Genomic DNA, 25,746 nt, shown 5'->3' on the forward strand with positions numbered 1-25,746 from the left:
TGACTTTCACTTGAGTAATTTTCTATACAAAGGTATATGTACTTTTATGCAAGTATGATAATTAAGTACTTTTTCCACCACGGCCCACCATTCAGGTGGATGTATTATCTTGGCAATGGAGAAATGCTCACTAACAGGGACATACACAAATGTGTACATAGCATTTGAGAGAAATAAGCTTTTTGTGTGTATGGACAATGTGATTTTTTTTAATTTCACCTCATGAAACATGAGACCAACACTATACATGTTGCATTTATATTTTGGTTTAGTGTAGTTAGTCATTTGATATATTGGCAAGTGGTTTGGGTGTGCCCGTCACAATTTGTCGACTGAGGTTGCCTACCACCAATAGCATTAGTAGCCACCGTACACCTACTGGTGGCATTTAATGTTAATCGCTCATTTTGGCAATATTTACTTAGTGAAGACATCTGTACAAAATATATTGAATGAAACCCTGATAATACTCAGGACAAGAGGAAAAAGAGATGTGGTTCCATGTGTTTATTGATGCCTTGCTCTCTCATAATAATTCATTATAGCCTTTATTGCGCTCACACCAAGCAGTGTCAACATCAAGACGCCCATGGTTCCTCCCACGACGTAGATCATTGTCAAAGCCTCATCCCCTGCAAGGAAACAGACACATACTGAATTATAGCTACACTTTGTAAGGGTGATGTGTATGCTTCCATACAGCGGTCACGCCTTAAGCTAGCGTAAAGCAGAGGCAGCCATTTTTGTAATACCATTTAAAATGTTGATACATCCTTACATTTTCAACTTGGAACTTGCCAGGTCTTCTCAACTCCCATCTCTAGTTGCAGGTGAAAAGTTGGAATTTAGAAAATGCTCTGTTATCAAATTACATTTTTGCCTCATGAAGTAATAGAACAGGATACCTTTTGCATCTCTTTGATATTTTAAGTAGAAATTGTGCGCCAATATTTAATTTTAAAAAGACAAAGTTCCCATTAATATTGACCACATGTAAAATGTAATTAAATCTGATTTCTAAAAAAAAGACTTGCTATTGCCAAAATTCGGCTTTTTGTTATGTCCCTTCTAGGAAGATTTTACACGACTTAGGACCAACAAGTTTTCACCATCATAGTTATTTTTGCTGCTTTGACAAAGTCCTTTCTGAAGAGTTATTTCATGTGATTAGTGATGCATTAAGATAAAAACTTGTCCCTCATTTTAAGGTCAAACCTGTTACGTGAACTGAACTCACGTTTTAATATCATGAAACTTTTGTATTTTTTTTTTTTTTTCAAAAGACATCTTAGTCAAATCATAATGTAAAAGCTGGTTCTACTCTTCTTGGCCATTTTATGGTGTTTCGTGGTGGAAAACTGAGCGGGTTGAGCATAACATGTTAATAACCCTGTTAGCCATATACAGGCTAGAAATGTTTTAACAGTTACATTTTTTGTTGTTGTAAAGCTTGCATTCAATTGTCCCTCCCTGTTGCATACAACAAACTTCCATCCCTTAGAATACGTGGACAACTACAAATACCTGGGTGTCTGGTTAGACTGTAACCTCTCCTTCCAGACTCATATTAAGCATCTCCAATCCAAAATTAAATCTAGAATCGGCTTCCTATATCACAACAAAGCATCCTTCACTCATGCTGCCAAACCTACCCTCATAAAACTGACCATCCTACCGATCCTCGACTTCGGTGATGTCATCTATAAAATAGCCTCCAACACTCTACTTAACAAACTGGATGCAGTCTATCACAGTGCCATCCGTTTTGTCACCAAAGCCCCATACACTACCCACCATTGCGACCTGTACGCTCTCGTTGGTTGGCCCTCGCTTCATACTCGTCGCCAAACCCACTGGCTACATGTCATCTACAAGTCTCTGCTAGGTAAAGCCCCGCCTTATCTCAGCTCACTGGTCACCATAGCAGCACCCACTCGTAGCACGTGCTCCAGCAGGTATATCTCACTGGTCACCCCCAAAGCCAATTCCTCATTTGGTCGTCTTTCCTTCCAGTTCTCTGCTACCAATGACTGGAACGAACTGCAAAAATCTCTGAAGCTGGAGACTCGTATCTCCCTCACTAGCTTTAAGCACCAGCTCACAGATCACTGCACATAGCCCATCTTTCTACCTACCTCATCCCCATACTGTATTTATATATCTTGCTCCTTTGCACCCCAGTATCTCTACTTGCACATTCATCTTCTGCACATCTACCATTCCAGTGTTTTAATTGCTATATTGTAATTACTTCGCCACCATGGCCTATTTATTTCCTTAACTCCCTTATCTTACCTCATTTGCACTCACTGTATATAGACTTTTTGTTTTCTTCTACTGTATTATTGACTATGTTTTGTTTATTCCATGTGTAACTCTGTTGTTGCATGTGTCGAATTGCTATGCTTTCTTGGCCAGGTCGCAGTTGCAAATGAGAACTTGCTCTCAACTAGCCTACCTGGTTAAATAAAGGTGAAATAAATAAAAATCCCCAGTCACAAGAGGATATAGGGCTGATTTAAGATGAAATCGTCAACCCTGTTAGTCAACCCTGTTACTTTAATTGGCACTTAAAATTACTATAGTCAGTGCCTATTATTTAACCTTGATGGGGGAAAAAAATAAGTATTATGTTGAACATGTGTTCGTTATGACAATGTTAAAATCAAATGAAATTAAAAAAAGTTACAACACCCAAAAGGGACAAATTTCCTGGAACGACCCAACAATTACACACCACCATCTTAGTCATCTCTCATTGATTGGGACAGGCGGGTGTCAGTCAAAGCGATGCCGATGTCATTTACAAAATAGCCTCCAACACTACTCAGCAAACTGGATGCAGTCTATCACAGTGCCATCCGTTTCATCAAAGCCCCATATACCACCAACCACTGGCCCTCGCTACATATTCATCACCCACTGGCTCCAGGTCATCTAAAAGTCTTTGCTAGGTAAAGCTCCACCTTCTCAGCGCACTGGTCACCATAACACCCACCCGTAACATACCTGCTGGAGCGCGTATCTCACTGGTCATCCCCAAAGCCAACACCTCTTTTGCCCACCTTTCCTTCCAGTTCTCTGCTGCCAATGACTGGAACGAACTGCAAAAATCGCTGAAGTTGGAGACTTATAGCTCCCTCACTAACTTTAAGCATCAGCTATCTGAACAGCTTACCGATCGCTGCAGCTGTACACAGACCATCTGAAAATAGCCCATCCAACTACCTACCTTATCCCCATATTGTTTTTATTTACTTTTTTTTGCTCACCAGTATTTCTACTTGCACATCATCATCTGCACATCTATCAAACCAGTGTTAATTTGCTAAATTGCAATTACTTCGCTACTATGGCCTATTTATTGCCTTACCTCCTTACCCCATTAGCACACGCCATTTGCGTTATTGACTGTACGTTTTACACATGGTATAAACACTCTGTTGTTGTTTGTGTCGCACTGCTTTGCTTTATCTTGGCCAGGTCGCAGTTGTAAATGAGAACTTGTTCTCAACTGGCCTACCTGGTTAAATAAATGTGAAATAAAAAAAATAGAATGCAACGCTTGATTTCTGAGTTGCGGTCCTGCAATAAAACACTTCGGCGTGAACACCCAAGTGTCTCGATCGATCTGGAAGATCGGAAACAGACAATATGGCAGCGTACACATTGTTAAATCACCTCATTGAGCAAAAATTTATTTGATTTTATAAACGGAGCATTTTCTAAGTTCCAACGCTCCACGACGGCAGTTGAGGAGACACCGGTAAGTTCCAATTATGGAAGTATTGCCATGTAACAGTTTGTTGAAAAATTGTTGCTGGTGCTTTACATGAGTTAAGGTGTACTGGCTGCATGGAAGCATTCATATATCACTGTTACAAACTGAATTAGTATCCAAGACATCATTTGGAGCATCCCCAGATGCCACAGGCCTGTTCAAGAATGTTACAGAAGTTTCAGAAATAAATATATAGATTAAAAGGATATCGGCAACGCTCAAAATGTTTCACATCACACCAACTCACAGTTGGAGAGTTTGGTCCCTGGTGCCGCCTCGGGGGTGACCATCAGTGGTCCTGCTGACACGACCACAGCTACTTTGATGTATGGATCCCATCTAGCTGTTGATCTCTTAGAAAGTCTCTGGGTGGTACAGTTCTACAGAGAATCATAGGAAAATATGTTTAAAAAAAATAATGACCAAGTTACTAATAAATGTGCATAACTGTTTGTTCAATCAATACAAATGTGTTTGAGCAAAGCTGAATATCAGCTTTATAAGATGCACTATGCAGAAATCTCCGCCATTTCCTGGTTCCTAAAATTCTAATAGTTTGCCTAATTTCAGTTTATGTGACTAAACAAGTAAGTATAGTGTAAGAATCATTATACCATCTAAACCGCTGTGAAATATATTTTCCACAAACAAAAATATTGGATTTTCAGCCGTTGGAAGCTGGTGTACAAAAACTAAAGATAGACGCAAAAACGAAACTTATGAATGGAAAGCATAGAATTAGCTCATATAGAAAGATCTACCGCTTCTTAGACTTACTTTCAATTAAAATGACTGCTCTATAACACATTTCTATGTGTATTTGTAAGGTCTAATACATATGTCCGAATCATTCTTACCATTTTTAAATTGAACAACTTTACTAAGACTTCCAATATATTTATAATGGCAAATAGACTTAAACTTGTTAGAAATTTACCGTAGTACAGTCCTCATCGTGACTGCATATCCGGGCCAGGCAGTGCATGTAAATGGGTAACTCCTTGGGCATAGTGAACATGTGAATGGAGAATCTGCTCCTCTGTGACACACCGTTCACAGAGAGCCAATGAAAGGTGCTGTCAACAGGGCAGCTGAGGACGAGAGAATAGGGCATGATCCTAAACTGCTTTTTTAAAGTCTTGAAAATTCAGGGTCATGCCCAGTAGGTTTGAAACAGAAGATAATGTTTGAAAACCTGGAGGTACCATCTTGTCCAAAAACAAAGAATATTTTATACCTCAACAAAATAACCCTATACTCTAATAACCTATCCCCCCCATCACATAATGCCTCTACATGACATTTTATATTGCTCGATTGAACGCACCCCAGAGTTTAGAATACCATATTTCACACCAGGGTCATATTCACTAGAAATCAAACAGAAGAAAATTGACTTAAACAGGAGAGGCTACCTGAAGTTCTCCAATAACAAACTCTTGTTTTTTGTGTGCACAAATGAATGACCCAGGACAGTAACCCACCCATCTAGGAGAAAGAAGCCCTTGGTTTCGTCCTGTGGATCCGGGCTCTCTGTGGCCCAGCAGGAAACCACTTCTAGCAGGACCTCCGAGGCGAACGTGTTGTTTGTCAGAAGGGCCACCTCGAAGAAGAGTACATCGCTTAGGTGGAGGGCGATGGAGTCTCTGTAGCTGTAGGAGAAGGAGTCATCGCTGTACATGGTCATGGCCAGCCCCAGCTCATGGGAGGAGTTGTACTCCACCACAGAGTGGGAGGTGATCCTGGAGGTGTAGAGAGGGGATTGGTCAAAACAGTTTTATGATTCTGATCCATTGTATGAATCAAAAGTCCAGTAGATTACTTGTACATTTCAAAAGGTACCAGTAATATTCCCTCCCTTTGCAACCCTTGCCAGGCTACAGGACCAGTTTTTCCTTGTAGGTCACATAATCAGGAACATCTCCTGGCCCCAGAATTACTCCGATCTGTCTTTTCTTACCACTCCAGATCTACGTTTATCTGGGTGTTGCGGACATAGTTCCGGGGGTAGATGCACTTCCAGATAACCTTGAGATCTCTTCGTGTGATGGTCCTCTCGCTGCTCAAGGTCACTGTCAGAGTGTTCCGGAACTCGATGTGTGTTCTGTTCACCTGGACACACACAGAAAATCCAATTTCATCCACAGAGTGCTGTGCACAATGGCATAATCACATTACACTAGTGATTGGCAGGTATCCAGTGTGACCTGTTGTATAGATTCCATTATAACCCCTTTGCACATCTGAATGCACGGTCACTCACCAGCCGTCTCGTTCCACACCGCGAGGGTTTGCGCAACACGTGGAAGTGGTAAAGCGTCTCGCTCTCCTCCATGGTGCAACGGCCTTCATTCAAGACAACCGTCACGTCGCCACCGAAGTAGCCAATCAGGAAGGCTTTGGCGATACCTCCGGCCATCGATCTATTCAGGCACTGGGTGAACATACCCTTTTCTGTTGGAATTAATTAACTTTCTTTACCCCCAAAAAGGAATCAGCGTCGTATTCATTAGGCACAGAACGGAAGAAACCAGACAAACAGGGAGGGACTGCCTGAACTTCTCCAATAAAAATGCTTGTTTTCCATTGCAACACATTTAAAACATAAAACATTTCCCGTTGTGTGCCCTATTGAACATGACCCATCAGTAAACAGGAGTGGTGTAGTAGAGAATACAAAAAAAGGTACACCAACAGACAAATTAAATTGCACAATAACAAGAAGCTAACTGACCATAACAGACAGGATGTGAGGCAGGGGTAGGAGGGGGAACGAAGGCAGGCCCGACGTCATAGAAGCCATGTTGACACACACAGGTGTAGGAGTTCAGAGTGTTGACGCACAAAGAGTTGGCGTCACACCTGTTCAGGTCAGGGGTCGCACACTCATCTGGGTCTGTCCAAAAGGGAGGGTAAAGTTACCCCTAGGCGCTGCTCTTGGGTCAGTTTCACATTTCCCCCCACTAATGGTTAAGGTTAGAATCGGGAGAGGGGAAGCTGACTTTACCCTGGAGGGTAAAAAAAACAGCAGCAACATTCTGTGTAATGCACAGAGGTTCCACTATTTCAGTGATAGTGTGCCAAGCAATGTACAAACCCCACATTTGGGACAGGTAACGGCCTAGGTAAGCAAGATTTATAGTTTGAACGCATCACACAAGTTTTAAAGACATGAAATTTTGATAGAATACTCCATGTGATGCTGTTGTTGGTGGTTCTCTTACCATCCCAGTAGATGATCCCATCCTTGACTGTGATATTGGGCGGCTGGAGGGACTGGATATGGTCCAGCTGCTCGCCAGGTGGTAGCGGTAAGTCTGCGTCGGTTATGGAAGCGTCAAAGCCTTGAAAGGTAATCTTAGTTTTGGATTCGCCTTCCAGCTCCTTGAATGCAACCAACTCCACCCTGGTCTTAATCGGGTACTCTTTCAAAAGCTCCTCCAGCTACGGACATGAAGAAATGTCAGTGACAGGGAGGCCAGGGTTGTGTTCATAAGGCCACACGACAGAAAACTTGATTAAACATATTACAAAAAATTCTAATTAACGTTTCTTGTCAAGTCCAAGTAGTCCCTCTCGGTTTCAGTCAGTTTTATTCCATTTGGTGCTCAAAGACACTCACTAGTTTTTCGTAGATGCGCTTCAGCTCAGCCCAGGGCTCAGTCTTTGGGTCCAACACCATTAACCAAGGCACAACGAAGGCTAGAAGTGAGAAAACAAAATGTCACTTTATTTCATAAGTAATAGCATAATGCACAAGACAATTAACAAAGCACTCGTTTCAAGTAAACTCTTTACCTGATCATATCAAGTGCATGTAGAATAGCAAATCTGTTCCTGCAACATCCATTTCTACCTCCTAAACATACCCAACAATATAAACAATATCCATTTCTACCTCCTAAACATACCCAACAATATAAACAACATCCATTTCTACCTCCTAAACGTACCCAACAATATAAACAACATCTGGCGTACGTTCAGTAGGCAAATGTCGTGGAACACTGGGGATGGAAATGTCCTGAATAGAGATTACATGCTTCCTTACTCTACGCATCAGAGAGGCACGTTTGATACATGCATAAACACTAGTCAAAAGTTTAGACACACCTACTCATTAAAGGGTTTTTCTTTATTTTTACTATTTCCAACATTTTAGAATAATAGTGAAGACATCAAAACTATGAAATAACAAATATGGAATCATAAGAAATGCGTTTGAGCCAATCAGTTGTGTTGTGACAATGTAGGGTTGGTATAGACAGCCCTATTTGGTAAAAGACCAAGTCCATATTATGGCAAGAACAGCTCAAATAAGCAGAGAAATGACAGTACATCATTACTTTAAGACATGAAGGTCAATCAATACAGAAAATGTCAAGAACTTTGAAAGTTTCTTCAAGTGCAGTCGGCAAAAACAATCAAGTGCTATGATGAAACTGGCTCTTACCAGGACTGCCACAGGAGAGGAATACCTAGAGTTACCTCTGCTGCAGAGGATAAGTTCATTAGAGTTATCAGCCTCAGAAATTGCAGCCCAAATATATGCTTCACAGAGTTCAAGTAACAGACACATCTCAACATCAACTGTTCAGAGGAGACTGCGTGAATCAGGCCTTCATGGTCAATTTGCTGCAAATAAACCACACCTAAAGGACACCAATAAGAAGAAGAGACTTGCTTGGGCCAAGAAACGAGCAATGGACATTAAACTGGTGGAAATCTGTCCTTGGGTCTGATGAGTCCAAATTCAAAATCTGGCCTCCACAATCACCCGACCTCAACCCAATCGAGATGGTTTGGGATGAGTTGGACCGCAGAGTGAAGGAAAAGCAGCCAACAAGTGCTCACCATATGTGGGAAGACTGTTGGGAAAGCATTCCAGGTGACTACCTCATGAAGTTGGTTGAGAGAATGCGAAGAGTGTGCAAAGCTGTCATCAAGGCAAAGGGTGGTTACTTTGAAGAATTTCAAATATAAAATATTTTGTTTAACACTTTTTGGTTACTACATGATTCCATGTGTGTTATTTCATAGTTTTGATGTCTTTGCTATTATTCTACAATGTAGAAAATAGTAAAAATAAAGAAAAACCCTTGAATGAGTAGGTGTCCAAACCTTTGACTGGTACTGTATATATGACGATTCCACAACGTTGTGCCCTACTGAACACGGCCCAGATGACACCAACCTAGGTCTTCATTCGGCCTCAGGGTGGACGCCACCGGCAGCACGAGGGCGTTGACGGAAACGTTGACTCCATCGAAACACACCAGGGCTGTGTCGGCGCTCCACTCGCCATCACACTCTTCCCACACGTCCAGGGCATAGTGCGCGCCCTCAGTGAGCCCCGGGAGGCGGAGCAAAGGCTCCATCAGCCGGCCTTGCTGGATGGTCGAGCCGTTGTCATAAGACAGCTGGTACTGAAAGGCCACGCCCTGTCCGGTCCCACCAATCCACAGCGCCGTAGAGTCCTCAGGACGGTAGCGCAGTTCTGATACACCTCTGGGTCCTATGAGAGAGAAGACAGGAGTAGGGTGAAGTTGACCCTAGACGCTGATCTTGAGTCAGTTTAGCAATTCCCCTCTGATGGTTAAAGTTATGATTGGGGGAAGGGAATCCTATCCTAGATCTGTACCTAGGGGAAACTTCACCCCTGAGCAGAGAGGAGACAGCAAAGACCCACCCAACATGGCAGATACAGGCTGTTATAGTGGTCCTATAGACTCTACAGGGTGGGCAGGTTTTTGTTCCAGCCCAGTACTGCTGCACATACATACTGTCTACTAAACTAATCATCAATCACTTGAATAGTTGAATCAGGTGTTGGATTAGAACAAAAGCATGTACATAAAAGCATGTGACCGCACTTTCTTTAATCACCAATCAAGCTGATTAAATTATTACGTTACCGTTAATACATTTCTCCATTCAATCCCCCACTAAATGCATCTCCAACCTAGTAAAAAATAAACATGAGAGCTGCCCAAACATCGATCACACGACTGCTCAACATGAGCCTTGAGGTCTGGGCTCTGTAGTTTACCTGTGCGAGTGCGTACGGTCTTGGAGCTCATGACCACGCTGTCTCCGCACAGCGCCTCTACTCTAGCCGAGTACTGGCGGCAGGGCAGCAGGCTGGCCACCGTGTGGCTGGTGAGCAGGGTGGTGTAGTGGAGTGCCCCCTGGTGGTAGATCCTGAACATGGAGATAGAAGAAGTGTTCCTCACCACCCAGCTCAGGGTGTAGTTGTCCGGCCCCGAGGAGGTCTGCCACAGGTTCTCAATTTCTGAGTGGACTAAAGAGGGCTGATAGTCATTTCCAGAAGTGTTCACCGTAAGCAAAGTAGGAGAAAGGCAATTGAAGAGTGTGTGAAAACAGTGCCATGGATGAACAGATGTTACGGGTTTACTTTGGCTGCATATCAATAGAAGGGACTTCCTCTTGTCTCCTTCCCCTCATGTTCAATGATCAGAGAACTCTGTTAGAATAGGTGAAAGTACCTGTCTGACATTTCCTCAGAACACCGGCCCTACCTCCTCAGAACACCGGCCCTACCTCCTCAGAACACCGGCCCTACCTCCTCAGAACACCGGCCCTACCTCCTCAGAACACCGGCCCTACCTCCTCAGAACACCGGCCCTACCTCCTCAGAACACCGGCCCTACCTCCTCAGAACACCGGCCCTACCTCCTCAGAACACCGGCCCTACCTCCTCAGAACACCGGCCCTACCTCCTCAGAACACCGGCCCTACCTCCTCAGAACACCGGCCCTACCTCCTCAGAACACCGGCCCTACCTCCTCAGAACACCGGCCCTACCTCCTCAGAACACCGGCCCTACCTCCTCAGAACACCGGCCCTACCTCCTCAGAACACCGGCCCTACCTCCTCAGAACACCGGCCCTACCTCCTCAGAACACCGGCCCTACCTCCTCAGAACACCGGCCCTACCTCCTCAGAACACCGGCCCTACCTCCTCAGAACACCGGCCCTACCTCCTCAGAACACCGGCCCTACCTCCTCAGAACACCGGCCCTACCTCCTCAGAACACCGGCCCTACCTCCTCAGAACACCGGCCCTACCTCCTCAGAACACCGGCCCTACCTCCTCAGAACACCGGCCCTACCTCCTCAGAACACCGGCCCTACCTCCTCAGAACACCGGCCCTACCTCCTCAGAACACCGGCCCTACCTCCTCAGAACACCGGCCCTACCTCCTCAGAACACCGGCCCTACCTCCTCAGAACACCGGCCCTACCTCCTCAGAACACCGGCCCTACCTCCTCAGAACACCGGCCCTACCTCCTCAGAACACCGGCCCTACCTCCTCAGATTTACGCATATAAAGGGAAGGAGACGAGGGGAAGAAACTTAAGACTATTGACACTCAGCCTAGCAAAGCATCAACTAGGTGGATCTTACCAGTATTCCCGTTGATGAGGACCATTCTGCTGTGGCGAGCCTCCGTGCCCGCCTGGCACACCGTCTGCAGGCCAAACTTCACCCTGCTACAGGGCGGCAGGTCAGACTGAGAGAACACAAAGGTGTCCAGTGTGTGCCTGAAGGACCTCTCCTCCAGGACATGGTTGGTGCCATTGAGGTAGAGGACCGTGACAAGGAAGAAGGAGAACTTGCGGTTGTCGGGACAGTCCCAGGACACCGTGACACTGCTGCTGTTCCACAACGTCACCTGGAAATGTCTGGGGACTTCTGGGTCTGGATATGAATAGAAATTATACAGCAAAATGTAACTAAGTAATTACTTCATAAATATCAATACAACACAGTGCTGCTCATATCAGTACCGAGCTCATGGGACGAGACATAAGGTATAGTCCTCAAATCTATACTTTATGCTTTTATATCATCAAAAAGGCCTGTAAATAACAGTTTGAACCTTAAGATTGGTGTGATTACACAGGGTGACAACGACTAGAGAGCTACCAAGGGTGTATTCACTAGGAACCAGCATATTAGTGTTGCTACACTGTGCACTAATGAATACACCCCAACTGTACCTGTGATAGTGGAGAGACAGGTAAGCGAGTGGCTGCCTGCCATCTCCACACAGGCAGCATAGGAACTGCAGGACTCCAGGGCTGTGAAGCGGTAGTGGTTGGAGTGGGTACTGTCCACACTAAGGGCAGCGTAGGCCTTCATCTCAGAGTGGTATAGGGACACAGAGTGGACAGGGACAGGGGCAGCCGGGGGCTGCATCTTCTCTTTCCAGGACACCAGTAACATGGAGGTACTCCTGGACTCCAGCGTCAAGGGATAGCGCATGGTGTGACCTAGGAGAGGAGATGGGAGTCATGACTACATTTATGACCTGCACATCTGGGAATATGCCCACTACACCACTGATCGTCACCTGAATTCTGTCTCCATCTTGATTTCACTTTTGCGTCTCTCTCTCTCTCGTCTGTATTCCTTTCTGACAATCCATCTGTGTCTGTCTACCTACCTTCATCTCTCTCCTTCCATCTCCCTCCCTTTATTTCTCTCTCTCTCCATTTATTTGTCTCTTTCCCTTCGTGGCTCTCTCAGTCCCCCTCTCTCTCACTCTCGAATGAAGACAAAGACGTAACAACGTTACCGAGCATGAGGATGAAGTCTGGGTCCTGATAGAGGTACAGAGCGCTGTTTTCACACGCAAACACCTCATTGGTGGAGAACAACTCCAGGGCTTCCTAAAAGCGATAACATGAGAATGGACAAACATTTATCTTTCATTCAAAAGGGACATTATGGTGACACCAGAAAAGAAGAGGAGAATGTGATCACTTATATTACAGGTCTACCCACCAGAGTGCTATTGATGGGCTGTTGGTCAGGTTTATGTATACTTCTGAACTCAATGGAATGTGAACCTTCAAGTGAAGAAAAACATAATAATTATACTGTAGCATGATCTAATGAACACCAATGGTAATCTCAGAATCCCAGAACTAAAATATTGCGTAATTTGTTTAGATGAATGGATACAGGACAGTGTTTGTACTTAGATACAGTCTTAACAATGAGTGGAAGGGTGGAAGACCTATACTTACCTGGGAAGATGGAGAATATCCACTTCCGAACCATGACACCATATTGAAGTGTCAATTTGTGTTCCACAGTAGTGGCAACTGTCAAAGATGAAAATGTGTCCTCTCTCCAAATGGATTTCAATTTGGTGGTGTTCAACAATAAATGTCCTTCTGGCCAACTGTAAAGAATCAAAGTGAACAAGACACATAGGTGTAAGTTAGTGCAAAGTGCATGGTTCAGAAGTTTGGCGTGATTATGTGTTTATTTAATACTGGACTTATTTACCTGCCAAACAAGGAATTGTTGCTTATCTTCCAACATATGGAGAAAGTAAAACTACTGCAGCTTCCTGCAGATTGTAGGAAGCTAACGTTACATGTCACAATTAACTCATGAAAATCAACCAAACCCCGCGTCCCGGGAGGAAAATAAGCTAAATACATGTTTGTGTGTAACTCATAATTGATGTGGAAACAGCATAGCCACTCAGTATCAATTACAAACACAACAATAACGCCCTTAGCACGCACAGGCTACTTACCGAGAGATATCGTGTGAGGTACAAGAATGAACAATATAAATGGAAACGCGAAACAGGTCCTGCAAAAGCAAAGTCGGTGTTCTTTATCAATAATCATGGCCACCTTAATTCACCATTCGATTAATAATACAAGAACGAAATTAAGTATTTGTTTAGCCTACATGTTTCTTGCGACTGTTAATTTGCACTCAGGTATGGTAAGCGTGATTGAGTTGACGAAAACAAACGACTGACCTGACGTCATCGATTTATAATGATTGACAGGTGCAGGTCAATCTGATAGGACCCACTGTCTTGGTGCAGATTTGATCACAAATTATTTGCACAATATCATATATTATGATGATTATGAAAGGAGAAAATAGAGAGAGCTGGTAGTGTCAATGATCAGATAAATTGTGATGAACTTTCATATATTTTGTGGAACATTAATTTTGAGCAACATGGTAGACTCATGCCAATTTTGTTCCAAATAATTAGGTTTACTATTTGGAGGGAGGCTATGAATCAAATCAAATCAAATGTTATTAGTCACGTGCCGAATACAACAGCTGTAGACCTTACAGTGAAATGCTTACTTACAAGCCCTCAACCAACAATGCAGTTTAAAAAATATGAATAAGAATAAGAAATAAAAGGAACAAGTAATTAAAGAGCAGCAGTAAAATAACAATAGCGAGAATATATACAGGGGGTACCGCTACAAAGTCAATGTGCGGGGGCACCGGTTAGTCGAGGTAATTTGGGTAATATGTACATGTAGGTAGAGTTATTAAAGTGACTATGCATAGATGATAACAGAGAGTAACAGCGGCGTAAAAGGGGGGGTGGGGGTGGACAATGCAAATAGTCTGGTTAGCCATTTGATTAGATGTTCAGGAGTCTTATGGATTGGGGGTAGAAGCTGTTTAGAAGCCTCTTGGACCTCTGACTCCGCCTGGTATAGAGGTCCTGGATGGCAGGAAGTTTGGCCCCAGTGATGTACTGGGCCGTACGCACTACCCTCTGTAGTGCCTTGCAGTCGGAGGTCGAGCAGTTGCCATACCAGGCAGTGATGCAACCAGTCAGGATGCTCTCGATGGTGCAGCTGTAGAACCTTTTGAGGATCTGAGGACCCATGCCAAATCTTTTCAGTCCCCTGAGGGGGAATAGGTTTTTTACTGCCCTCTTCACGACTGTCTTGGTGTGCTTGGACCATGTTAGTTTGTTGGTGATTTCAATCTGCTCCACTACAGCCAAGTCGATGAGAATATCAATGTGCAAAGGGCAAGAATGTTAGCCTTCCGAAGTCTGTATGTCATTTGAATTTTATTTATGATTAACCACATGTACAAAGACAAATGATGCATTCATAACCAGTTGGAAACTCTGAACATAAAATTAACGTAAATAATTTGCATAATGCTTCTTGTTGGTTAATTCTGATACTCGGGTATCATCTTTCTACAAGATTCCAAGTCTGAAATGTCTGAGTTTCCTAGTTCCGACATGACTGTAGCACTAGTCGAGGTTCTCTACATGAACAAAAGTATGTGGACACATGCTCATTGGACATCTCATTCCAAAATCGTGGGCATTAATATGGAGTTGGTCCCCATTTGCTGCTATAACAGCCTCCACTCTTCTGGGAAGGCTTTCCACTAGATGTTGGAACATTGCTGCGGGGACTTGCTTCCATTCAGCCTCAAGAGGTCGGGCACTGATTTTGGACGATTAGGCCTGGCTCACAGTCGATGTTCCAATTTATCCCAAAGGGGTTCGATGGGTTTGAGGTCAGGGCTCTGTGCAGGCCCGTCAAGTTCTTCTACACTGATCTCGACAAACCATTTCTGGACCACAATGCATTCGGGCAGGTAGCGTTCTCATGGCAACCGCCAAACCCAGATTCATCCGTCAGACTGCCAGATGGTGAAGCGTGATTCATCACTCCAGAGAACACATTTCCACTGCTCCAGAGTCCAATGGTGGCGAACATTACACAATTCCAGCTGACACTTGAATTTGCACCTGGTGATCTTAGGCTTGTGTGCTCAGCCATGGAAACCCATTTCATGAAGCTCCCGACGAACTGTTATTGTGCTGAAGTTGCTTCCTGAGGCAGTTTGGAACTCGGTAGTGAGTGTTGCAACCGAGAAATGACGATTTTTACTCACTACAGCACTTGGCGGTCCATTTCTGTGAGCTTGTGTGGCCTACTACTTCGCGGCTGAGCCGTTGTTGCTACTAGATGTTTCCACTTCAATAACAGCACTTACAGTTACAGCATCATATGACGGTGCCACGTTGAAAGTCACTGAGCTCTTCAGTAAGGTCTTTCTACTGCCAATGTGTGTCTATGGAGATCGCATGGCTGTGTGCTCGATTTTATACAGCTGTCAGCAACGGGTGTGGCTGAAATAGCCGAATCCACTAATTTGAAGGGGTGTCCACATACTTTAGTATATATAGTGTATATTCCCTTTATTCCTTGTAATTACATATTGTCAGGAATATGCTCCTAAATACCTTTTTATAGACTGCATAACAGATATGAATTCTAATCTACAAAACATATGTTTGTACTAAGTGTTTTATTGTTTATGTAGGTGTAGTAGTGATTGCTTTATGAAAGTTGTTATGCAACCTTCAAAGAAAGTGTGACCATAAATTAACTGATGTTACAGATCTGGATTGGGGGGAGGGGAATCTGATCCTAGATCTGTACCTAGGGGAAACTTCACACAGAGCAATATTGTGACCACCCAAGAATGAGCTGAGCTTCACAACATGGGAACCTATTATCTCGTTAGGTAAAGGAAAGATCACCTGACTCCCATTACTGGAAGTGCATCACAGGGTCCTGGCTATCCCAAGTATATCAGTCATGAGTCCTAATCCACAGTTGTCTGACAAGGGAAGTTCTGTCTGAGAACTGTCCATGATTCTCCAATTGGCCAAATTGGTGTCACGAGTATCCACAGTATCCACACAGGCCACTGTAAGAACCAAAGATTCTTATTGTTAAACCCAAGATCGTTCACATGGGGCTTTTACATGGGAATCATTTTCACACTGTGAGCACTCAATCAAGGAGGTGGGCGGAGCCAAGCGCAAGCTAGAAATATATTATTGGTGCATTTTAGTGTTAATTTGCATATTTATGTTACTTTTCTAGGAAGTTTAGGAAGTCCATCTACAAAAAAAAGAAACGTTTTGGGAACAGAAAACTGTATAGAGATTGGATGTTTAATCTGAGAAAATAAGTAGAATGTGGAACCAGTTTCGTCTTGATTGATATATTCCCTCTGACCTGCCACTGGACTTCCTCTCTTTACCAAATATGGTATGAAAAGGGGAAGTGAAAGCATTTCCCCCTTCTTCTTCTTCTTTCTGCCCCAGCTACAACGCAACTAGAGAATGATCTGACTGAGAGACCCTGGCTAATACTTTCTAATAATTCATTCAGGAAAGATGGAGAGTTATCACTGTTTCTTACTGCTTTGCTCCCTGGTCTTTGCGCTGTCTTTTGCAGAGGAGACAACGTTTGAGAAGGAGATCGACCTTACAGAGTTTATTAGAAGGATTTCTTCCTCTGGACTACTGGTTAGGGATCAGCCTCTAGCTATCAACAGAGACCTTCGCCTTGAAACAAACTCACCGGAGGAGCTTGGAGATCCAGAGGATTCCATTCCCATCTGGACTGATGAGGAACCAGTCATCCAGAATAAACTGAACACCGGGACTACCATCCCTGATATTCCTGACTATGGCCCCATAGTGTTGACCAACAATGGGGTGATCAAGGGACTCACAGTGGAAAAGTCCCACATATTTTATGGGATCCCGTACGCGGACCCACCTGTGGCCACGTTCCGCTGGAAGCCCCCCAGACCGGTGACCCCGTGGCCGGGGATGCACGACGCCACGTACCCAAGGGACGCGTGTATGCAAGGCTGCAGTGGCCCTATATCTGACGAGTGCCCTCAGAAGGTAGGGGACTAACACAGATGGGCTTGATAATTATGTTATGATTTAGCACAATGTTCTACCAGTATGTCATGTGCCGCGTGTTAACAGTGAAACATGAAATTAACAAAGTACTGAATAATCTCCCGATAACATCCAGGAATGTCTTTGATTCATCAATAATGTGAGTATTTTATTTGCCGTGTGAAATGGCGTCTGAAATGTGAATATTTGGTTTCTGAAATGAAATGTGATCGTCCCATAGGTGAGTGAGAACTGCCTCTACCTCAACATATTTGTACCTCTGGATGTGAACTTCAGTTCCCCTTTACTGACAACCCTGCCAGTGATGGTGTGGATCCACGGGGGGGATTTCATTGCTGGCTCAGCCTCCAAGCCCCTGTACGATGGCAGGTTCATCAGTAACTTCACTCACACTGTGGTGGTGAGCATGGAGTATCGGCTAGGTAAGACAGGTCTTCTTTAGCGCCGGGGTGGAGTTTCTCTAGGTACATATCTAGGATCAGTTTCCCTAAACCTAACCTAACGTTAATCATTAGTGGGGAAATGCCTAACTGACCAGGGTCTGTATTTCAAGTGAACCCTACACCTCTTCACTATACAACCTTTATCTATTTATCCAGGCTAGTTTCCTTGAGATCAAATCGTTTCTTTCATAAGAGTGGTGGTGGTGGTGGTGGGGGGGGGGCAGCAGCATAGGGGGGAAGTGCATTGAGTTTGCTGATTACATTACCCTACACAGTCCCAAAAATAGGATTGTGATTCCAAACATTTCTGAACAGAGAGCTTGTCTGATTTAGCAGAAGACCCTGGGTATATCAAATTGCTGTATATATAATGTACTTTTCTCAAGTGGACTTAGACTCCTCCCATCCTGTCCTCAATAAATACCATTTGGTGGGTGTAGCGAGATGTGACCCTGTGGTGGCCTGATCAATATGGGTGTGTGAGACCATTGTGAAAATGCTATTATCTGTGTGGGTGTCAGAAGAGGCTGGTGGGCAGAGATGGGAGGATGGGTTAATTGTAATGGCTGGAATGGCATAAATAGAACCATTTCAAAACACCATGTGTTGATGTGTTTGAATCTGAGGGGTGTGTTTTGTGTACAGTTTTTCATGGTCCATGGAACTTGGTGTATCATTGCAGGGGCGTTTGGTTTCCTCGTCTCGGGATTAGACCCCAAAACCTCAGCAACCGGGAATTATGGGATCCTGGATCAGCAGGTTGCTCTTCTCTGGGTTCAACAAAACATTGCTCTGTTCGGAGGCGACCCCAGCAAGGCAAGCACGTACACATTATCCTGGGTTGTGTTCATTAGAGCATGCAAGGGAAAATATTTACAAATGTTTCGCAATGGAAAATGAATTTGAGTGTTTCTTAGACTAGCCCATGTAGTCCCTGCCTGTTTATGTCTGTTTTTCTATCTTAACGCCTAATGATCCACGGTCACACAGTCGTACAAAATGACAACATCTAATTTTCTTCCACCACCTCAAGTCCTTGATGATCTCAACGGGCTCAAACTGATCTTTTTGTTTTGGTGCAGAGTTGAGGGTCACTTCTTTTTGTGCAGATTTGGGGTTCGGGTGCAGATTTGGGGTTGGGGTGCAGGGTTGGGGTTGGGGTGCAGGGTTGGGGTTTGGGTGCAGAGTTGGGGTTTGGGTGCAGAGTTGGGGTTTGGGTGCAGAGTTGGGGTTTGGGTGCAGAGTTGGGGTTTGGGTGCAGCGTTGGGCGTTAGGTGCAGGGTTGGGTGTCAAGTACCAGGTTGGGGGTCAGGTGCAGGGTTGGGGTCAGGGAAAGGGTTGGGGTCAATTCTATTTAAATTCAGTCAATTCAGGAAGTAAATATACATTTCAATTCCAATTGTTGTCATTGAACAGTGAATTGGAATTTCTGTCTACTTCCTGAATGGACTGAATTAAAATGGAATTGATCCCAACTCTGGTCAGGAAAAACTCCAGATACACTGAACTAGATATTCACATTCTGACCATGTATAGAAATACCTTGTTGACAAGGTTGTATTTCAGCAGTGGTTGTTGTTGAATGACCTCTATATATCCCGTGGTGCTGTCGTGACTGATTTGTAGTGACGCCACACTACTGGGAGAATAACAGCCTCTGTGAGGCATGGCGAAGAGCTCCTCCAGCCCTGATGAAATTTCCCTGAGTGGTTATCGAGTGGGGAAAGATGCTGTTTGGAGATAGGGCTATGCTGCAGAGTTGGGTTGCAAAATTCCAGGAACTTTCAATAGATTCTCTGGTTTTCCAGAAGCCCTAGTTGTGCCCTACTGCAGAGACAGATCCAACACAAACACATTCGTTGGATCATGCAGAAAGAGAAATCGCTGGCATCTCATACAAACAGCTAGTACCACACGCTGGTTGGTTCAGTAAAAGTGATGCTGAAAGCCTTTCAGTTCTGTATACCAACTCCATCAAACAAAGATCAACAGCTTTATCATTCTGCGTTATATCTAAATGAGGCATAAAACCATCAGGACTATGTGTTTGTGTACGTTGTTATTTTCTCTGTCTGTGGATATACAACACAACCCTGATTATGGCCCATTAACATCCAACACAGGTGACCATATTTGGGGAGAGTGCAGGAGCCCAGTCAGTGAGCGTCCATCTGATGGTCCAGAGCAGTAAGCCCCTGTTCAAACAGGCTGTGTTCCAGAGCCTACCCTTCTCCATCCCTCTCAAGACCAGGTCGGTGACCTCTAACTCCTAACATCTGGGTAGTGTTCATTAGGGCACACTGCAGCAAAAACAAGCGTTTCTCATTGGACAGATCCACACTTATCTTCCTGTTTCAGTCCGTTTCCTTCCGTTGGCCGAATGTACACATGACTCAGCTGGTGGTCTTGATCGCTAACTCCTTAAAAGAATAAATCCGCCGTAGTGGAAACAGCGCCACTGTCCGCCCCACCGCCGTTGTTTTTGTTTTTGTTTTGTTGACGAAGCTGAGCGTCGTGCAACGTAACAAAATAAATGGCAGTACGTATTCTACTGTTCTATCGCGTGTGCGATGATGGCAAAGGGAAAAATACAGTGTTCATTGTTTCCAGTAACTTCTTCGTTGTTATAATATCCCAAACAGACGTGGCGGTTTCACCATTAAGGAGTCCAGGTTTAAGAAGGAGACCCTCACTTTGCTTCTATCATCTATATAGATCAACTTATCCTTCCCACATTTTGAAAGAGTAATCCTTACCATATGTGAAATTGACTACAATAGTGAATCGCCTACCTTCCTGATAAGTGTTTTGTTATACGGCCTGCCTAGCTACAAGGAGTAAATGGGATTAATTGAATAAAATTAAATTCAATCAATGTTATTTATCCCCTCAGGGTTACAGTTTAGACATGCTAATTTGTCCAAGGAGACGAGGTACCATTAAGTTCCTGTCCATGTCCTAGTAAAACAGTCATTCCATCTCCAGCTGTCGTTACTCTCCTGGTAGAGATGTGGCACTACCTAATGTTCCCATTGAGCAGAGAGAGACTATCTGTGGTCTGTTTTCTTTGTTCCAGACATGATGCCCTGAAGCTGGGGAGGGACTTTGCCAGACAGGCCAACTGCTCTGTGAGCGACATCGTGTGCCTGCTGTCCCTCAGTCCTCAGGCTGTCCTCGCTGCCCAGATGAAGTCAAGTAGGAGTCCAGTCTTCTTCTGTGTCTCTGTCTGTCTGTCACTGACTGACCGTTTTTAGACAGAGTTGTGTCCCAAATGGCCCCCTATCCCCTTAGGGCTTGGGTCAAAAGTAAGGAACAATTTGGGACACAACGAAAGTTGACCCTCTACCTATCTACTGTTGACCTATCTAACTTGACCCTCTACCTATCTACTGTTGACCTATCTAAGTTGTCCCTTATTCATGACAAAATCAACATCTCAGAGTTGTGTGTTTCACTACAGAGCTAGTTGTTTAGTATTTTGAGTGGAGTCATTTTATGTATATTTGCAGGGTGTATTTTGGTAAGTAGCTAATTGTTGTTCTCTCTGACTCTCTCGCTCTCTTTCTTCCCCCTCATCTCTCTTCTCTCTCTCTCTGTCTCAGGTTCCAAAGTGGTGAATCCCTTCAAGTTCCTGGAGATCTTTGAGACCTGGGGGCCCTACATAGATGGAGAGCTGATCAAGGAGCAGGCTGTGACTGCCTTCCAGAAGGGCCACTGGCAGAAGGAGAAACCAGTCCTCCTTGGTATGGACCACTTGAAATACACTCACATTTAACCAGAACAGCTTTTAACGGCTGGCCCCATAACACATAATAATACATTTAATTTGGCAGATGTCTTTCAGGACACTCAAGGACAACTTACAGTATATTAAAAGTAGGTACTCTGTACTAGTGAAGACATCTGTTCCACACTTAAGGTTACAGAGGTGGTTCGGTGCATGTGTGATGACGAGTAACCATTGCCAGAGACCTGAAGAGTTGCATTGGCTCCCCAAGTCAATGCCTGGACTTTGGCTAAGCTGGCTAATGCTGTGACTTAATTAGATTGAGTAGTTGAATGTTATACGGTGAAGTGCAATTGGTTCCCTCTCAGCTGGCCACTCGACATAACACATCTGTAGGAGAGATTCTTCATCCCTGATGTGTTCTGTGTCCTTCCCTTCTACAGGATCCATGGTTATATTCATACCAGGGTTGTGTTCATTAGGGCTCGCAATGAAAAATGTTTTAAAGCATTATATAGAAAATGTAAATGATTCCAGATAGTCCCTCCCTCCCTGTTTCATCCCGATTTCTTCTGTTTGGTGCCTAATGAACACAACCAAGATTATACCAGAACATTTGGACCAAAGTTTTGAAGGCATGTACAACAACCTTGCAGGGACCACTTCAGAGGAGGGGGTGATCTTTGTGTACGGGGTCTTCACCAAGCCTGTGTCTGCGGTGGAGTGCATCGTCTACACCGCGGCCATCTTCAAACAGCACGCCCTGAGGATCCTACGCAAGTACCTGCCCCTGTACAGGGACGCTGACCGACGGGACATGCTGGCTCAGGTAAAATCTGACTTTCACAGAGGGTGCGTCCCAATAATCTCTCCTTTCTCCCGAAGTGTGCACTTGTTCACTTCCCTTAATGGATTTGGCAGGAGATTACTGGTATGGAAACTCCAGCCTATGCCTACACCAATCCAATGCTTTTAAATGAGTAGTGAATGGGTCCAGACATCAGGAAGACGAAGTCATTGGGACGTAGCCAGGGAGAAACTCAGTGTTGTCCATGCAAACATGTTAGATAAAAAAAGACAAATCGAATGTAAAAAGGACACTGATCAATCATCCCAAAAAGTTATGTTTTACATTTAAAGTCAACAAAGGTTTTGGCAATGTTCATTGTCAGGCTCCAGATCAGTGGTTGTAGGGCTAGACGGTCACGTCTGCAGCCAGTGGACTGTAGAAAGAGACCACGGAGCGTGATGAGGACACATCTGCCCATCTCCTCGCTTCGTCTCACTGCATCTAGATGAGCCTTGTTGAGCTCTGGGGAGAAGGTTTCAGTAGGTACAGATCTAGGATCAGCTTCCCCTCCCCCAATCCTAACCTACAAAACATGCTAAACCGACCCAAGATAAGCGTCTACTCTAGCGGTACCTTCACCCTACTCCCCATGCTGAAAATCTCTTACTCAATTCTCTGTGGGAATGCTCTGTCCAAATCATCAAAAAAATCAGGACGGACTTAATCATTATAATTATAGGCTAACAAATTTGTATTAGGTTCCGATTATTTTTTGATTAACTGAACTATCACAATAACCCAGAGAGCTAGGTTTCTAACTGCCTGAATTATTTTAGAGGTAAACGCTTTGAATATTCTGATTTTAATCTGTGTAGAGATGGGTTACTTCTGATAGTTTGGTTCTTCAAAGTGCAACTCTGTATGATTACCAGCAGAGGGGGCTAAAATACTACTTTCTGTTTAGGCTCCTCCCATGGCCATCCTCTTCAAATAATCCTTAGTAGTGCTGTCTGGAGCAGAGTGCCATTGTCTCTTTGAGATGTATACCACACAGTGGAGCAGATCTTCAGGAAATAAGAGACACAGAGGAAGACTACCCAGTCACAGTTTTCCCAAGCTACAGATCTAGGATCAGCTTCCCCTCCCCCCATCCTAACCTTAACCATTATTGGGGGAAATGCAAAACTGACCAAAGATCAGTGTCTAGGGACAACTTCACCCAATCACAGCCAGAGAGCTGACATCAGATAGCCTGGGCTGCATACTGAATATGGCTCTATTACACTACCAGCTCCGGCTAGATGATGTTCAGTGTGGATTACAGGATAAACTGACTCCAACCACACTAGAGACAACAACAGACGATGAATACATAAGCTGCATCAGTAGAATACATGCATTCACTGGAGTGAGGGAAACACGCTCATTTCCAAGTCCACATCCAAAATGTGAAACAGAGAGCTCGGATGGTAAATAGCCTCAGGCACTTTCTCTGAAGGTTTTGAATCTAAAGTGAGAGATGAGTGTGCTGAGAGAGGCAGGGGGCAGAAGGTGACACTCCCATACCTGTTTGGTATTCATATACAGTTCACTGTCAGACTGTGTGTGTGTGTGTGTGTGTGTGTGTGTGTGTGTGTGTGTGTGTGTGTGTGTGTGTGTGTGTGTGTGTGTGTGTGTGTGTGTGTGTGTGTGTGTGTGTGTGTGTGTGTGTGTGTGTGTGTGCAGTGAAGAGGAGCAGAAGAGGAGGAAGGACCCCCCCCCTTCCTAAAGGACAGGTCTCAGGGGAGGGGAGGGTCATGACAAATGTCAGCTATTGCACTGAGGCCACATGGCTCAGCCTGGGAGGGGGAGAAGGGGAAGAGTGCGGGGGGGTAGAAAAAGTGAACTGGGGAGAAAGAAAGGGGGAGATAAAGTGAGCTGTTGAGAGAGCGAGGGGGAGGTATCTGTGACCAACAGATGCAGATCTGTATTCCCAGTCCTGTTAAATCCATAGATTAGAGCCTAACGAATGTATTTACATTGACTGATTTCCTAATATGAACTGCAACTCAGTCCAATCTTTGAAATTGTTCCATTTTATATTTTTGTTCAGTGTATATCCTTTGAGGACACTGAGGGTTACAGGTGTTCTAGATGATTCTGTGCCGCGTAGGCGGCTGCCCTGAGTGTATTCCTGAGTATAGTTTCCAGGTAACAAGCGAGACAAAAGGCTTTGAGCGGCAGTTCTGTAGCACACACACTAGCCACTAGGGACTCTTTTCTCTGTTTGTTGAACTCAATGACCTCTCTGTTTACCCCCAGATTGTATTGAACTTAATGACCTCTCTGTTTACCAACAGATTGTATTGAACTCAATGACCTCTCTGTTTACTCCCAGATTGTATTGAACTCAATGACCTCTCTGTTTACCCACAGATTGTATTGAACTCAATGACCTCTCTGTTTACCCCCAGATTGTATTGACCTCAATGACCTTTCTGTTTACCCCCATATTGTATTGAACTCAATGGACCTCTCTGTTTACCCACAGATTGTACTGACTTCAATGACCTCTCTGTTTAACCCCAGATTGTATTGACCTCAATGACCTCTCTACTTACCTCCAGATTGTGACAGACTACGTCTTCCTTTGCCCCTCCCGCAAGGCAGCCCGGGCGGGCACCACAGTGGGCAGCGCCGTGTGGATGTACGTCTTCGACCATGTGATTTCGGACCACAGTGTGTGGTCCGGTCTGTCCTTCTGCTACGAGCATGTGTGTCACGGCGCTGAGCTGCCCTTCCTCTTCGACACGGCCTCCGTGGCCAACTTCACGCTGGCCCCACCCGAGCGGCTGCTGTCCAATCGGATGCTGTGTTACTGGGGGACATTCGCCCACACCGGGGACCCGGCCTCACGGATGCAACAGAGCGGCTTCTGTAGACAGCAGCGCCTGCCGGCCTGGCCCCGCTACTCGGACACCAGCTCCTGGTTGGTCATGAACTTCACTGTCCGCTCCCATGCCCAGGTGGGCACCAGGGACCATATCTGTGACTTCTGGGACAAGCTGGGCATCTATTAGGGCATAGGGGTGGGCATGGGGCGGGCAAAGGTGTTGGTATTGGTTATGTATGCATACATAGTGTGTTATGTCACATTTGGCAATTCACCCTACAGTGGGAATGGTTGTCACCCTGTACACACCATTTATATAGTATGACTTACACTTAGAGATGATTTGTGAAGCACTTATGTAGTCCTTATGAAGCCTTTATGTATGCTATATAAAGCCTTTATGAGGTGTACTTTGTTTAAAGTGGGACCAAAGCTGATTGTGTTTGTTATAAATGTGTGAAGTCAGTTGACATTCAGTGACTTGACCTCCTTATAGAAGATTATTCTATTGTCCATTTAGTTCATAAACAATGGAAGTTTATCTTTTACATACCCCATTCTCCCT

The 25,746-nt window shown here is 44.5% G+C and overlaps 1 protein-coding gene across 1 annotated transcript; it reads left to right on the forward strand.

Moving 5' to 3' along the window:
* The first annotated feature begins 16,809 nt into the window (after window positions 1–16,809).
* Window positions 16,810–25,368, forward strand: LOC120049176 (crystal protein-like). The gene is made up of 8 exons (XM_038995405.1): window positions 16,810–17,328; window positions 17,570–17,771; window positions 18,475–18,608; window positions 19,916–20,043; window positions 20,869–20,987; window positions 21,395–21,535; window positions 22,176–22,348; window positions 24,916–25,368. Exons 1-8 carry the CDS (start codon window positions 16,810–16,812, stop codon window positions 25,366–25,368), a joined length of 1,869 nt encoding a protein of 622 aa, XP_038851333.1.
* The last annotated feature ends 378 nt before the right edge of the window (window positions 25,369–25,746 follow it).

The sequence above is a fragment of the Salvelinus namaycush genome, chromosome 6 (assembly GCF_016432855.1).
Source record: "Salvelinus namaycush isolate Seneca chromosome 6, SaNama_1.0, whole genome shotgun sequence".
NCBI classification, from domain to species: Eukaryota; Metazoa; Chordata; class Actinopteri; order Salmoniformes; family Salmonidae; genus Salvelinus; species Salvelinus namaycush.